The following is a 17,336-nucleotide window of genomic DNA, read 5'->3' as shown; positions in this document are numbered from 1 at the left end:
GTATCTCGGCTCCTAAGCACTTTTTTTAGGATTTTTTTAAAAATCTGAAATTAAGATTCTCAGATTTAAAAGAAACGCCGCTTATCAGTTAACCGGTTAATCGGTTGATAAGGTTATCAATTATCAATTAATGAATTGATCGATAATTTGCATCCCTATTGGCTCCCACAAAGTTTCCCAAGGGAGTTGGGTTGGAACAAATTCAGAGGTGATAGTAGACACCTTTATGAACACATTTGTGAAGAAAGCTATTGGTAACTGTGCATTTATCTTCCAAATTGGTCAAAAAATTGGGCTAACTCTCCCCTAACTATAAGTGTTCCCACCTCTGGTTCTCCCGTGTCCTGGTTGGTCTGGATGAGGATCTTTCCGATCCGGACGTCTTTACACACGGCCCTCAGGGCGGGCTCCATGGTCTCCCCCGCGCGCAGGATGGACACGCCCGTAATCTATGGAGAGAGAGAGAGAGAGAGAGAGAGAGAGGAGGCAGAGGCTAATTGCATCTGTTTGAAGTCTGTCTGGAATGGAATCCTCTTTAGCCCATTAAGACCTGGAACTGTGTCATTTTTAGATTTGAGCTAAAAAGCATCATTTTACACTTTGGGCTATTCAAAAATAGCAGATATACAAGCTCATAGCGCGGCACCGAGTGCCGCGCTACGAGCTTGTAGATCTGCTATTTTTGAAAAATCGTGAAAATGTGTGCAAATCTTTGAATATATATATTTTTAAAGCGAACATTTTAACTCAAATCTTTGCTTCTGGGGGGGTCCCTGGAACACAATATTTTGATGGGGGTCCGCGGCCAAATACATATAATTTTGGGGGTCCTTGACACGAAAAAGATTGAGCACCACTGATATAGAAACATACGTTTTTCAGAAAACAGTTGGGATTTAGGAGACATGTAGAACCGGCTTCAGGTCTCAATGGGTTAGAATAGGAGAGAAAGGCTTGGGGAAATGCCAGGGAGTAGATGGAGTTCACTCACCCTCTTCCCGTGGAAAGTCCTGCCTTCGTAATCCTCTCCCTGGGGTGTCTGGACCACGTGGATCTGTGGCCGTGATAAGGTACAAGAAAAAGAAAAAAGAGAATGAATCATTAGCATGTGAATGCAACGATAGCATGTCCCACACAGATGTGTTGCATCTGGGGCTCGAAGCGCGTTTCTTATTATACAGCCAGACACGCGCGTAAATAATAAAACATTTGCTCAAACACAGATGTGTTGGATCTGGGGCTACTGCAACTATTGATTGTTATTAATTATTCTACTCATTACTTTTTTGATAAATGTAATAATCAAGAAGTGTCTATTGTTTTATTAAAATCAATACATCGATTTGTTTAATTATCTTTTGCACCCCTAGTTGGGTCGCAATATTTTCAAATGCTACCGCCTAACAGTTTGTACTTTGGAAGCTCTGAAAATGGAGTGGACGTTATGTCATTTCCCGTTCGTCTTTGTAGTCACGTACTGTACATTCTGGAAACTAGTGATGTGCGGGTCGGGTTTTTTCATGACCCGCCCCGCCCCGCCACGGAACCCAACCCGCCTCAACCCGCCCCGCGAACCCATATATAAATCTATGGCTCAACCCGCCCCGCGACCCGCGGTAAAAAACAAAATCGGTAAAATCATGGAGGAAAATAATCTTCAAGTATACACCCCAAGTGTATTCAAACTGTTTTATTGTTATTATTCTTATTCTTATTAGGAATAAAGACAAAACAAGAGCATGTGATTTTTTTGTTGTTGCGTGTGACAGCGGCTGACCCACTCACCCGCAGCCCGCATAATTGCCGCTGAAATCCTGACTCGACCCACCCGCGCCGCGGGTTACGGGTCGGCCCGCTCATCACTAGAGCCATATGAAATCCGTTTTATTTTTTTCCCAATTCCGTTTTATTTTTTCCCAAATTCTGTTTTTTCCATTTTAATATTTCTGAATTCTGTATTTTGCTTTTTATGCTCATTTTTACCATTAAAAAAGTGTCTGGTAAGTGGAAATGAATAAATGTTCAAGATACAACAGTCCATACATGGCCCTTGTTGTGTTATACGCAAAAATGTTCCCAAAATAATTCGGTCTAATTCGGTCTGAGCATGCGCAAAATGGCGTCGCCCATGTATTATTGTTTCTATCGTCTTTCTAAGACTATTTCTACGTGGATTTTACTGTTTATAAAGTAGGATGTGGCCATGCAAAATGGTGGTGTCCCGTGGATTTGTAAAAAATCGCGGTAAAAAAAAAAAATTTACCGCGATTTTTTTTTATTTTCCAAATTCTGCAATATTCCGTGTTTTATTCCAATTCCATTTTTATTGGTCATTTCCGCGATTCCGTCCGCGATTCCGTTAACACGGATTTCATATGGCTCTACTCATCACTATTGGAAACCAAATTAGTTGAAAACCTAGCTAGCTAACTGCCAGGCAGAAAAATATAATTTAAAGATATTTAAAAATGTTCATGAACACAGGGTTATGGTCGAATACCCTTCCTGTTCTTTTGATTGATTGATTGATTGAATATTTTATTAGACAGAGATGTAAAACAGCAAGAGTACAGTCAAACACTTTGTATAAAAGGGATAACACCAGAAAAAGTCCTTGCGGTCTTGTTTCTCAGCTGTTGCCGGGCAGAATTACAGACTCTCTAGCACTTGAAGATTGTAAGAAGAGATAGTCTGGCCCATGTATTGAGAGACTAACCACAGAAGGACACATTGTTGTGCAGAAGTTTGTGGAAGGACAATTATACGATTAGCACTGCAAAATGTCAGCCAGAAGAATTTGAAAACAGCCGATCTACAAGCTCACAACACGTCGCATTGCGACACGTTGTGAGCTTGTAGATCTGCTATTTTCAAAAGTTTTAGTACTTTTACTTCTGGTACTTTAAGCATATTTTGATACCAATACTTTTGTACTTTTACTCAAGTCAATTTTGAATTCCGGACTTTTACTTTTAACAGAGTTTCTACATTGCAGTATTGATACTTTTACTTAGGTAAAACATGGTGCTCTCCAGTGTGTGTGTGTGTGTGTGTGTGTGTGTGTGTGTGTGTGTGTGTGTGTTGCGATAGTATACATTCCTCTATGCTGGGTATCTTTAAAAAGGTGTGAGAACTTTCCGCTGTGGTGGAAGAAGTTTCCATGTTTGTGCCACCGCCAAAACCTTGCTGACTGTCACCTTTCTTCTCTTCTCTTCTCTTCTCTCTCTCACTCTGACTTTCTTTCTTTCCACCGGCCGTAATCTTTCAATGCTTTCTCCGTTTGGTGATGTGTGTGTGGTGTACCTGAGAGGGCAGGAAGGACAGCGCTCGCTCGATCAGCAGGCGCATCAACCTCTTGGAGTAGAAGATGAACTCGTCGCGGCTGGTCTCCTTGTTCCTGGGACACGTGAGATACAAAACGTCACACAGACATCCGCTGACAACGGCACAGCGTACAAGTGAATTTGTACCCGTGTGTTTATGAAACTACTGGCCGTGAACGCTTAAACCATTAAAATCGGGAACGCATCCACATTAACCATTATTTTATACTTTGGCTATTCAAAAATAGCAGATATACAAGCTCTATGCGCTTGTATATCTGCCATTTTTGAAAAAAACATGAACATTTTTGTAAATCTTTGAATATACTATATATATATATTTTTTTTTTAAAAGCGCAACATTTTTAACTAAATTCTTTGCTTCTGGGGGGTCCCTGGAACAACATATTTTGAGATGGGGGTCCGCGGCCAAATACATATCATTTTGGTGGTCCTTGACATGAAAAAGTTTGAGGACCACTGATTATAGCAACATGAGTTTTTTTTTCAAAAAACTGTTAGAAGACATTTGTAGAATCCCCAGAAGCAAAGATTTAAAAATGTTTGCTTTGAAAAATATATATTCAAAGATTTGCAAAAATGTTCATGATTTAAAAAAAAACAATACAGATCTACAAGCTTGTAGCGCGGCACTCTGTGCCGGGAGTATAAGATAATAAAAAAGTATAAGATAATGGTTAAAGTGGTTCAAATCTAAAATCACAGATGCTTTCCCGGTCTTAACCCATTGATATCTGGAACGCATCTGTGTCACTTTAGATGTCTTTGGCTATTCAAAAATAGCAGATATACAAGCTCATAGCGCGGCACCGAGTGCCGCGCTATGAGCTTGTAGATCTGCTATTTTTGAAAAATCGTGAAAATTATTTTTTTATATTTCTTTCCAAAAAACTGTTAGGATTTAGAAAATGTTTAGAAGCGGCCTCAGGTCTTAATGGGTTAATGGGTTAAATACTTTGCTTAGTTATTATAGAGCCAGATATGCGCGTAAATAATAAAACATTTGCTCACACGCACTTGACCATACCTACCTTTTCTTGTCCATCTCTGATTCCTCTATCAATAAAGGCAAAAAAAGCCCCAAAAATATATCTTTAAAAAAAATGTTATGTTATCATCACTTAGCATGAGCGCCCCCTACCTGATGATGGTGTGCATGCCGCGGACCTGCGGCGTGCTCTCCAGCACGCTGAGCGTCTGGGGGAGGGGCTGGGCCTGGTGCGCCGAGGCCAGCGCTGCCCTGTAACCACGACAACCACACACACACACACAATTTACAAACGGCTAAAACACTGCTGTGTGCACAGGAACACAAACGCAAAGTGTGTACACACACAGACACACGCACACACACACACACAGACGCATGCAGAAAACAGAAAAACTTGATCATTTGTCTTTGTTCTCTATTGCATCGTTAAAGCAAAGTGGATCAGGTTAGGATGATTGCTTGCGAGGGATGCAGAGAGAATAGAAAATGTCACAGCAACACACAGGGGTGTCTTTGCTTCAGCAGCAATTCGGTGAAATTCTACAACAGACGTGTGAAACCAAACCATGCTCGTGGAAAAACGACCACGCAATTTACTAACTACGCACTACCACTCTGCAAAGGTGAGCGCTGCTGCATCTCTCCTGTATTTGTAGATAGATAGTATGCATGATGTGCAACAACGACATGCAATCTGTGACCAAATTTCACTAGCATTATACAGCAGGGTTTTTTCTAAAGTCTTGTGCCCAAGACACACACACACACACACACCAATGGGTGATTAAAAATCTCAAGGCACTCCTGTATTCATACCGAAAATAGCTGATGTGCAAGCGCACGACTAGGCTGTAGATTAGGGCCATATTATCACCGGTGCCTTACCCATTATCCCTAAACTTCTTTGCCATTTTCTACTATTTTTTAAAACATTTTCAAATAGTTCAAATACAAGCTCACAACGTGTCGATATAGATCGGCTAGTTGAAGTATTTGAAAATGTTTTTAAAAATTGTAAAAAATGGCAAAGAAGTTTAGGGATAATGGGTAAGGCACCAGCCAAAATAGGGCCCTAGATCTTTTTGCTGTTTTGGAAAATGGGAGGAATTTGTAGATCAGCTATTTTTGATATTTTAGACAATTTGTGGAATTTCTTTTTTAGGGTATTGAATTTGTCTCTTTATTGGGAAACAAGTGCGCACAATGTATTGATGTAGTAAATACAAAATTAAACAATTCATTGTAGTTTGTGTATGTGTGGTTGTCACCAAATCCCAACGTACACCAGCATACCTCGGCACGCCGTTTGAGAACCACTGATCTACAGGATGGGTCGTTTTTCCCGCGATTCTGGTTTGTACCGGTTGCAAATACAATCCACAAAGTTTCACACAAGAGAGGGGGTTAGAGTTGGACATCCTCGGTTCTCCTCGATGTGACTTGGTGCTCCGGTGCTTTGCACAGAGGTTTGCCTCGCACCGGCCGCACAAGGTCACATCGATCGACCCGATCAATGTTTTTCACTGGTGACACGCGGACGAGGCCCCAATATCGCCAGCGTGTCCGCGTGAAGACGTCCCACACCGTTAAGATGCAAAGAAAAGAAAAGAGAAATCATAGCAAGTCTGCTCACATATCCCAGCGAAGTTTCCTCTACGGGGGAGGGAGGGAGATGGACCACAATAACAACAACAACAACAACAACAACAACAATCACCACCACAGGGAACAACAGAGAGGACAAGGAAAAAGACAAAGAAAAACAACAACATATAAGAGGAATGAAAATAAACGAGAGCAGACATCAGGTGGATGAAGAGGTGAAGGGTCGTAGCCACGGTGACGAACGTGACAGCGATAACTTGTCAGTGTCATCCCACACGCAACATGACCTATTAAGCACTACATACTTCACTGTGCGACAAATAGCAAAAATTGGCCAATCTACAAGCTCACAATGCATCGCAACATGTTGTGAGCTTGTAATTTAAAAAATCAAAATGACAACATAGGGATGCCAGGTTGAGAGTGGTTATCATTAAACTAGAATAATTAATTCTGTTTGTATACTGATTATAAGGATCATTACACGTCATATCAATGTTAATTGTATGCTAATTACATTCTAAAGCAGTACATTATTGCTCATTTACTGAATTTGCCTCCAGGATCAATACAAACAAGTTGGCTGTATCTTAAATTGCTAGACACAGGGGTTGACACTAAGGCCTCAGAGGCACTTGCCCATCGGGCAAGTACAGGTCATGTTCTACTTGCCCAAAGGTCATGCCCACTTGCCCGAAAAGTAAATCTTCCATTATAAAATGATGGGTAAAATTTGCCCTTGTTGAACAAATTAATGATAAATCCAACCGATAGCTGAGTGTTGACAGTCACTTGGACAAAAATTGTGCTACTTAGTTGTAAAAAGGTAGCCAATAATATTTAATGAAGACAGAATGCACTTGCCCGTCGGGCAACATGAAAGCAACTCCACTTGCCCGATATTTACTTGCCACGGGCAGTCGGGCAACCGTTAGTGTCAACCCCTGTACTAGACATGTGAAATTGAAAGGTACCGTGTCTACAAACTACTGTAAGCAACACAGGATCTTGGGTCAAATCGACACAAGTACACCCATGCAAACCTCCCCCGATTCCACCCCTGACTTGCATTGTGCAGCGTGTGTGTGTGTGTGTGTGTGTGTGTGTGTGTGTGTGTGTGTGTGTGTGTGTTGTTGTTAAGCGTGGGATGTACACAGGCCAATCTGTGGGCTGTCACTTTGTCACGGCTCGTCAGAAAAAACAGCAGAACGAAAACGAACAGCAGGAGGTTGGAGGTTTTGGAGGAGTTTCGACTTACGAGCCCCAAGACTTCCTGTGTCTAAAGACAAGACGGCAAACTCACTTCCTCTCTCTCTCTCTCTCTCTGTGTCTCTCTCCCTTTCTCTCTCTCTGTGGCCGACAAAGGTGCTCAATGGAAAAACTCATCGCTTTCGTAGTATTGGAACGTTTCTCTGTGGCTTCAGATCTATGTGACAATCGACAATCGGCTGTGTGAATGCGAGCTTCCTCTCTCACCCTCTCTGTGTTTTTGACTCGTATGTATGTATGGCATCTGTCTCTTAACTCTTTTGGGGGATGTGGGAGGGGGGGTGGTAGGTAGGGCTCGGGGGGCTGAGAGGAGGAGGGGTCAGTGACTTGCCTCACTGCTTTATTTTTAGACACAGAAGGCAAAAGGGGGGAGGGAGAGAGGGAGGGAGGGAGGGAGGGGGTATGAGTTATAACTTTATGAAGAGGCAGAGAGAGAGAGAGGTGGGGAGAAAAAAACAACACCTTCTCGACAACAAACTGCCGGCTGCACCGCATCACAGTGTCATTTAAAACCCTTTTGTCTCTGCCTTCCAATCAAACCGTTGCAGAGGTTCTCAACCTGTGGGTCAGGACCCCCAGGGGAGTCCCCACGTGATGATTACTGCATCAAAAGTAATCAACAAACTACCATAAAAACTGGTCAAACATTGGCCAAATTGTCACATTATATAAGAAAGAGAACATTTTGAATATAGCTGATCTACAGCTTGTAGATCTGCTATTTTCACAATATTTATCTGTGGAACCGAGTCAAACTCAACTCAACTCCTACAATTCCAAGTGCTTGTTAGGGTGGGGGGTCCCCAGTTCAAATATGATTATTGTGGGGGGGGGGGGGGGGGGGGGGGGGGGCGCGACCTGAAAAGGTTGAGAACCGATGGCCTAATGCATAAAGGTTAGAGAATCACTGCCCGTTTGGTACATGGATATATTTGATATTTTGGGATCCTCTGAAAGTGTATTTTTGGCGAAACAGAGAGAGAGGAGAGACTCTCAGTGATGCATTCAGGCAGCCGGCGGGTTTGGATCAGTGGAGGGCAGACGTTGGTTCTGCGGCCCACTTCCTCTCTCTCTCCCCAGTACGTTATGGGGGGTTTTGGCAGATGGTGTGGATAAGAAGAAGAGAGATAAGAGAGGAGAGAGAGAGAGAGAGAGAGAGAGAGAGAGGAGAGAGAGAGGTCTACTCTACCTGACGCTCAGCTCACGCTGTGAGCAACGGAGGCATGATGGGGGGAGGGAGAGAGGAGAAAGTCGTGAGCTGTGAGTGTGTGTGTGTGTGTGTGTGTGTGTGTGTGTGTGTGTGTGTGTGTGTGTGTGTGCGCTTTTTGATAATTTCTTGCCTAAATGCCCAAAATAGGGACTCCAGGTAGAAAGTGGTTAACCCATTAAGACCTGAATCCGATTCTAAAAATGTTTCTTGAAAAATATATTAAAAAATTAAAATATATTAAAATATTTTGTTCCAGGGACCCCCCAGAAGCAAAGATTTGAGTTACAAGCGTTCGCTGTAAAAAAATATTCAAAGCTTTTCACAAATGTTCACGATTTTTCAAAAATAGCAGATCTACAAGCTCATAGCCGTGCTATGAGCTTGTAGATCTGCTATATTTTGAATAGCCAAAGGAATCTAAAATGACACAGATGCGTTCCCGGTCTTAATGGGTTGAAGTAGCGTGGACGACAATGTGGAAGTATTGATGGAAATAAAACATCTCTCTAAAATTTCATCCAGCTGCTTCATACAGATGAATGGAAACAATTTCAATGATTATGCAACCATAACTGCGACTAGCTAGAGTAATTGATATCAGGCGATTATGTACACTATAATGTCAAATATACAGCACTTATCACTGTACTTTGTACAGTGATAAGTGTGACAGGCCTATGTGTGTGTGTGTGTGTGTTATTATGGGGTAAAACAAATGGAAAACCATTGGTTAAGAATAAAAAACAAATGCATCTTAGATGATCATTAGTGCGTGTCAATAGCAAATCTACTGGTAAAATAGCAGTTAGGGCTGGCATCAAATGTACAGAGGGTTCAGACATTCACATCTCAATTAAAAGGTTTGCATATTCGCTTATTTTTAACTAACCTTACTGTATGCGTGTATGAGCTATGGGACATCTGCATTTCCCTTCGGGATTAATAAAGTATCTATCTATCTAGCTTATTTATGTATTGGTTTTATTTACTTATTTTCCGACTCACATGGCTATATACTCCCTGTGTGTTGTATGTGTAAGTTGCATGCAGTGGTGTGAAGTACATTTACTCAAGTACTGTACTTAAGTACAATATTGAGGTATTTTTTACTTAAGAGGAGTATTTTTAATTGTCTATACTTTTACTTCTACTCCACTCCATCTCAGAGGCAAATATTGTACTTTTACTCCACTACAATTATTTGAAAACTTTAGTAACTAGTTACTTTGTAGATTTTGATTATCATTACAAAACATACATCAACCACTTCAGCCCTATATACATTTCGGCCATTTGAAAATAGCCAATCTACAAGCTCACAATGCGTCGCGATGCAACGCATTGTGAGCTTGTAGATCTGCTATTTTCAAAAATATTTTTTATACAGTTTTTTACATTTGAAAACTTGTGAAATGGGACCTTCTGTATAATGAGTACTTTCTGCTTTTGGTACGATACCAATACTTTTGTACTTTTACTCAAGTGAATTTTGAATTCCGGACTTTTACTTGGAATAGAGCATTTCTAGATTGCAGTATTGATACTTTTACATAAGTAAGCAATGTGAGTACTTTTTCCACCATTGGTTAGCGGAAGTTCTAGCCACTGTTACAGCCCCGAGCCCATGTATTTAACCCTATATACTTTGTTGTCTGGTGCCCCCCTGGGATCTATAATAGGCACCCTCCTTTATTCCCTGTACACCAAACACCAATCTACAAGCTCACTAATGCGTCCCAATAGAGACGCTATGGTTCATGTGGTTAAGACATGTCCTATGGCTCATGTATTCGAGATGGTGCCATTTGCTGCTCTATCCACTAGAGGGGGGCAGTGGATATTGAGTGAACTCCATGGTGTGCACTGACAGTACATGTTAATTCTATTTCCTGTGTGATGTAGGGCCCTCCTCACACCAGAGGATAATGTGCTGAGTCACAAGCCCAAACTAACCACTGTGTTTCTGTCATAACATTATAGCAAGGGTGAATAGGCTATATTCACAGCAGCCATATTGGAAAGAAATTGGGCCTCTTCCTTACTTCCTTCACAGGTTTTACCAATGACACTAATTAAGGCTCTGTTCCATTTAGTGTAGCACAGTGGACCCCCATAACTCTGAGAGTGTACAAATGGAACCAAATGGACCCGTACACACCCTTATGGCTCCAGTGAGCCAACATGCACAATATCAGCACCCTGACTCTGTTTGACCAGAATGGAACAGAGCCTTCATTAGTATCATTGGTAACACCTGTGAAGGAAGCGTGGAAGCGGCCCAATTTCTTTCCAACATGGCTGCTGTGCATAGAGCCTATTGCTCTAGTGTCCAGCTGGGCGTGGAGTGGACTATGAGTACATTATGAGTACAGTATGTGTCTATGTGAATGGAGAGTCAACAATGACAAAATGCTCACCTCCTCCAGCTGGCTGTGGACATGCTGAACGATCAGATCAATGGCCACCATGTTGCCACCACCTGACACAATGACCAGAAAGAATTAAGATTAAACAAGGGTTTATTTGTCACTCTCTCGTACAGGCAGCAATGGTACTTGTGGTTAGAGTGTCCACCCTGAGATTGGGAGAGGGTTCGATCGGGTCATACCAAAGACTATAAAAATATTGGATTGCAGAGGTGGAGCGCATATAATTAACACATTGTGTGCCAAAAACGGTCCGGACCGTTTTTGAGAAGCTATACGTTATGTGCCACAAACGGTCCGGACCGTTTTTGGCCCATTTTTTTTTATATATATTTTTCCCCCGTGGGGCGCTCTAACGAAACTTTGGGATCGTCCAAGGAGTCACTCTGCAATGGAGGATCGAGATATGCTGGAACTGGATGTACCCTATTTTGATAAACTTCTGGCACACGATGTGTTAATCCATTAAGACCGGAAACGCATTGAGATGGGGGTCCGTGGCCAAATACATATCATTTTGAGGGTCCTTGGCATGGAAAAGTTGGAGCGCCACTGATATAGAAACATACTGTTAGGATTTAGAAAAAAAACGTTTAGACATGTATTTGGCCGCGGACCCGCATGTCAAAATGTTTTGTTTCAGGGACCCCCCCCCCAGAAGCAAAGATTTGAGTTAAAAAATATATATATATTCAAAGATATGCACACATTTTTCAAGCTTTTCAAGCTCCCCCCCTCCCCCCATCCACTCACCTCGTGGCACCACGATGTCGGCCAGGCGCATGGTGGGCTCGATGTACTGCTCGAAGGCGGGCTTGACGTACTTGTTGTACTGCTTGATGACGCCCTCGATGTCGCGGCCGCGCTCCGTGATGTCTCTCCTCAGCCGTCGCACCAGACGGATGTCCGAGTCCGCCTCCACGAAGATCTTCATGTCCAACAACTGAGACGCGACACAAAACAAAGAGGGTTCACCATATATATTATTAACCCATTAGGAACCGGGAAAGCATCTGTGTCATTTTAGATTTTAACCACATAACCATAGCAGATATACAAGCTCAGAGTGCCGCGCTATGAGCTTGTAGATCTGCTATTGTTTTGAAAAATCGTTTAGAAAAATCATGAAATGAATCTTTGAAAAAAACTTTTTTAACTCAAATCTTTGCTTCTGGGGATTCTACAAATGTCTTCTAAATCCTGACAGTTTTTTTCTAAACTTATGTTGCTATGATCAGTGGTTCTCAAACTTTTTCATGTCAAGGGCATACATGATATGTATTTGGCCGCGGACCCCCATCTCAAAATATGTTGTTCCGGGGACCCCCCCAGAAGCAAAGATTTGAGTTAAAAATGTTAGACTCTCTCCTAGACTTCTATATATGGAGATAACTAACATACCTAGCTCTGACATCAGAGAACCCCTCCAGGAGGCCCACATATAGGGGATTCCGGTCAATAAAATAGGGTTCAAGTGGTTAGTTTTGACCTGGCATCCTGATTGCTGTCCTTTTGATCCAGACCACATTTTATCTCAGAACATTCGTCCCGTGTTGTTCTTCACGATGGAGAACATGTGGGGGCGAGTCCTCGTGGAGTCCTCGATGACCATTCTCTCCCACCCTGCCACGTACGTCAAAGTCCTGTTACAGGTTGGATATGAGCCTCTACCCCCTACCCTCCGTAGCAACCGAGTCTACAAGCTACCGGGGGCTTTCGCTTACGCAAAACACATTGCCAAGGTTGACGGTAAAGCAGGCCTGTTTAACGGACTGGCACCGAATCTGTGCGGCGGCGCCCTCAGCACCATCGTACACGGTGTAGTTCTTCAGGAATGCCTGAGAGGAGACGGATTTAACGTGCTCGGGGATGCCGAGGAGGGCAGTGTGCCACACGCCGTCAACGAGACGATCAAAGAGACCGTCGCGAGGTCCTGTGCCATCATAGCCACACACCCCTTCCATCTGATCACCGTGCGGTGCATGGTCCAGTTTATCGGAAGAGAGACGAAGTACTCCGGCGTGTCTGGTTCCATCCTAACAGTCTACAGGGAAGCAGGCATCCTGGGCTTCTTTGCGGGTTTGACTCCCCGCCTCGTCGGCGGCGTGCTGACTCTGTGGATCTGTAACCTGCTGACGCACCTCGTCGACAGGTATTGCATTGACGCCGACGACGATCCAAAAGATACGTCTCTCTGTAAAAATGTTCTCAGCATGTTCTCTCAGTCGGTTTCCGGTATGCTCGCATATCCCTTTGTGTTGGTGTCAAATCTTATGGCTGTCAACGACTGCGGCCTGGCCGGAGGCCGGCCTCCCCGTGCCCCTGTATATCCCACCTGGGTACACTGCTGGAGCCATTTAAGAAAGGAGGGTAACATGAGCAGAGGTGGAATGCTATTTTGCCGCACTCTTCGAGCAGGAAGGTTTATGTACTCGGTGGAGAAGTGCATGTTTCTGCCAGTCAAGAGTCATCTCTGATGTATCCATGAAAGCGATTGATCGTGACAATAAAGAGTTCTTACACACTGGGAAAGTGACAAATAATCCGAAAATGTCTCTTCATTTGATGATGGCAGACTGAAGCAATAGAGTACAGAAGTCCTGGCGTCACTCGTTCATTCCCTGGGTCGCGGAAGTAATTTCTCTATGGAGAATAACATTGGGTCATCTTAGAATCGTCTCATATAAGAATTGTGGTCCAAAAATAAACAAACCGTCTCGGCGATATTGTCAGGGAGGTGGCTCTGTCTGTATCGTTTATGATATGTCAGTCACTCATATTTGATACAGTCTGTTTCTGGCGAAAATGTAATTAATTTGGTAAGTAACATTAGCGTTTTCTTGCCGTCAGTTGATGCTTCATATCCACATGATAATTTGTTTATTTTTGGAACGCAGTTCTTTTTTGACGCGATACTAAACACGTCTATGGGAATTCAGAATGGGGTAAAAAAAACACTACCCCGGTAGGATGCGTAAATTACGTCAGACTTCGGTGCTCTATAGGCCACTGGGGGTCGCAGTGTGCCTTGTGTTTTGTAGGCGTATATAAAAGACCATCGGTAAGATAATCGGTTTAGTTGTTTAAACTGGACTCAAGAGCCGCTGTGATGGTATCAAGCAGGAGCAGGTGAACCGATATGACCCTTGGCAAGCCAGGGAGAGGGAGATTCAGGGGGGATGGGGTTGTAAAGGCAGTTAAGGTCGCTTGAGTATCGCTGATGGAACTGTCTTAACCTGGGGAATCCCTTTGATCCTGGCCACTGGGGGGGGCGCACATGGGACCGGTGTCCAACCTCCACCTCCACGGATCTCACTCGGTTTAACTGCTCCTGGAAATGTCTGGGGGACCATCCGGTAGGCCAGAGTGCTCTAGGAGGCCAATTGTGGGTTCATGATCATAACCGGGGGGTGGGGGCTGACCTGGATCTTCACCGTCTCAGACCGCCATTTCTGACGAACCTGAGGGTTTGGTAGGTACAGTAGTGCTTCAAAAATGTTTCCGGAATTGATCAGCGAGTATTTGCCTGTGCCTCCATCTTCGTGTGCTCAGCATGTTTGACTCATCATACTTTACTTGAGGTGCTGATGCGTCCCGCCGCCCCATGAGGAGGACATTTGGATGAGGTTTCTTTTAAGGAGGTTTGATTATACTGTATGTTCCTGCTAACCCTTTACATGTTCTCAAGGTCGCTTTACATTACATTAGTATTGGCACCCTTGCATTTTTTTCAAAAAGCACAAAGGTTCTTACAGAGATTTGGGATTTTTTAATATTTTTTTGGCATCCACATATGTACGTATTTGGCCCCAGAATAGGAACGCCAGGATTAATATCGTTCCTGTCGGGGCAGAGACCTCCTATCTCCATATTCTAACGCTTTGTGTTTTTTCGTAAATTAACGACGCCCTACTTGAGCATACTACAGCGTCACACAAAAGCATCAAAAGCTACTTTTGCCGTTTTTGAACTTGAATCCTGAAATGTAACAGTTTCCACCCGACAGAGACGATATACGCTCAGGTCAGTGGACAGTAAAATCCTACCTTCAACAGCTCTTTATCTGCGAAGGCCATGATGCCCTCAAAGATGATAACACTGGCTCCATAGACTGTTTTCTGCAGGGAGGGGGAGAGGGGGAGGGGGGGGAATACAATGTGTTTCATCCGTTAATCCTTTGCAGGAAATTCATTTTACATAATCATGAGCTATCACTGTAATGTACTGTGTGTACAGTATATGTACAGTATATGCTTGAAGCTTAGACCTAGCAGCATTTGAAATTATTTTTAATTTTTTTTAGAGAGAAAATAGCCGATCTACAAGCTTACGAGTATTCTGTATTTTGGGTATTTAGGCGAAACAAGCTGTAGCATTAAGTAGATTAATATTAAGTTGTTAACCAGCATGATCGATTTAGTTGATTATAAAAAACGTATTCCGATTTATTTTTCGTGTTGATTCATTGATATATAAAAGTAAAATAAATGGTCAAAACAAGCTTCAAGATTGAAGATAATTAATAGAAAAAGTAGATAAACGTGGATAAAAGTAGATCGATAGAATAATTGCTGAGAAAATAATCGATAGTTGCAGCCCTAATACTAGCCTGTGTAAATGTACTGTACATACAATGCATAATAACAACAAACAATACAATAAACAATGCAATATTGGATATATGGAGATCACAATGAATTGGACAAAAAGAGCCACTGGCCCACTTATCTGTGTGTGTGTGCACGGTAAAATCCTCAGTGTTGATGCAACTCTGAGAGTCTATAAATGGAACCAAGGGTCCACTTGGTTCCCTGTGTACACTCCCAGAGTCACATTAGCACTCAGCGTTTGACAGCGTAGTTACATAACGGTGGTAAATGAAACCTAGGCCTGCCGTCAGGGCCAACAAACTGATGACCTCAGGGCCCAGAGGGGGGCCATGCAAAGGTCTATCTATGGTTGACCCTGTAATGGGATCAAGTTCAACAGTTTACTTACCGACTTACTGACGCTGACAATTATATTGTGAGCTTGCAGATCGGCTATTTTCACCAAATGCTTGCCTATTTTCGCGGAATTCTCACTAGTCTCTCAAACCAAGAAGCTCTTCCAAACTGTTTTAATCGTAGAGATTCTGTAACTCCACCTCGCAAAAGTGTGACAGGAATCTGTATCATAACTTCCGCTCATGAAAATATAATTTTAAAATGATCTTATCAGAAATATATTTCTTTTCTTTTTCTTTTTTCGGCTAAGCTAAACTATAGAGGGTTCCCCTAATTTGATTTCTAGCAGGACTTTTTTAATAATAATAATTATTAGTAGTATTATAATAATAATATGTGACTGCAAAGGCGACGGAAGTGGGCGGGAGGCAGGGCTTTTTTCTATGCATTTTCAGCATTTCCGATGTACAGACTGTCAGCCGGAAACATTTGAAAATTTGTGTGGACCAACAAATCTGTCTCCAGAGACTTAAGGTAGCTCTCCACCGCACTGACGTCGGTAAGTGTTGGAAAGCGTCTGTTGCCGAAAATCTGCTGTTGAATGGGCGGTGGGTACACTGTCACGTCGGGGGGGCAAGTTGCAGGGAAGCGTCGAAAGCCGAGCAAGAGCAAGCTCGGTCGAAAGCTTTCGACCGTCGGTTGGCAGCGGGCTTGTTGTTGAATAAGACATAGGCTATATTTAGCATCATAGTAGCCGTCTGTCGGTGTTGTTAAAGGACAACATATTTTGTGCCAATAATTTGTGCCCCACAAGGTATGTGTGTAGTTCATATTTTTCAAATCGCGACATGTTGTCGTGAGCTTGTAGAGAACTCATTTTGCTGGTGACACCCTGGAACGCCCCCTCAAGGACCACTGGGGGTTCCCGGACCACACTTTGAGAACCACTGGTGACGGTGCTGGAATTAGTGGTTTTACCACCGGCCATTTCTTGGAACAGGTTGTGTTTATGGTCCCTCAAGAGAGGAATTTGTAACATCCACAGCCAACCTTTCTTCAAAACGGTCCATGGCATGTTGCTGACAGACTTCGGAAATAAAACAATATAAATCATGAGCGTAGTGAGTATCTGAACAATCACGCCTGATGCTCAGCTAGCGGAAGTGTTCGGCTAGTCGGAAAAAAATATTGGAGGGGCAAGAACTACCGAACAAAACGTCAGAAAGTCACTGCCGAAGTTCTTAGGACGTCATTTTGTTCTTATTGACATGTCCAAGCCGAACAAAGTTCCAGCTCGGTTTGAGTATCCTGCAGACTTAAGGCAGTGGCTCGGGGGGTAGAGCGGGGAATTGCTTGGGAATCGGAAGGTTCTTGGTTTGATCCCTGTCTCCTCCTGTATTACTGTCGAAGTGTCCTTGAGCAAGACCACTGAAACCCTAACTGTTCCCTTGCATAGTTTTTCCTCTGCTGTATGTGTGTGTGTGATTGGGTGAATGTAATGCATATTGTAAAGCACTATATAAACATTTACCATTTGAAATGTTC

At 43.0% G+C, this 17,336-nt stretch overlaps 2 protein-coding genes across 4 annotated transcripts in view; one reads left to right on the top strand and one right to left on the bottom strand.

The window, feature by feature from the left end:
- The window catches only part of uckl1b (uridine-cytidine kinase 1-like 1b), a 476,626-nt gene that overhangs the window by 428,532 nt on the left and 30,758 nt on the right, over positions 1–17,336 (bottom strand). For all 3 annotated transcript variants that reach the window (XR_014601632.1, XM_084068938.1, XM_084068939.1), the window contains exons 5-12: positions 14,892–14,963; positions 11,599–11,788; positions 10,837–10,898; positions 8,399–8,415; positions 4,486–4,584; positions 3,304–3,397; positions 992–1,054; positions 327–449 (exon numbers count right to left, since the gene is read on the bottom strand). Coding sequence is in view for 2 of the 3 variants with exons in the window: in XM_084068938.1 (XP_083925064.1) it covers positions 327–449; positions 992–1,054; positions 3,304–3,397; positions 4,486–4,584; positions 8,399–8,415; positions 10,837–10,898; positions 11,599–11,788; positions 14,892–14,963 (720 nt within the window). In the remaining variant the exon portion in view is untranslated. The remainder of the gene's footprint in view (positions 1–326; positions 450–991; positions 1,055–3,303; positions 3,398–4,485; positions 4,585–8,398; positions 8,416–10,836; positions 10,899–11,598; positions 11,789–14,891; positions 14,964–17,336) is intronic.
- LOC311053242 (mitochondrial carrier homolog 2-like) lies at positions 12,411–13,322 on the top strand (the record flags this gene model as incomplete). The annotated part of the gene is made up of 1 exon (XM_084068700.1): positions 12,411–13,322. The coding sequence occupies one exon, from the start codon at positions 12,411–12,413 to the stop codon at positions 13,320–13,322; it is 912 nt and encodes a 303-aa protein (XP_083924826.1).

Source organism: Gymnoscopelus microlampas, assembly GCF_963454915.1.
Source record: "Gymnoscopelus microlampas genome assembly, chromosome: 10".
In the NCBI taxonomy this organism is placed as follows: domain Eukaryota; kingdom Metazoa; phylum Chordata; class Actinopteri; order Myctophiformes; family Myctophidae; genus Gymnoscopelus; species Gymnoscopelus microlampas.
This window is presented reverse-complemented; position numbering and strand designations above follow the sequence as displayed.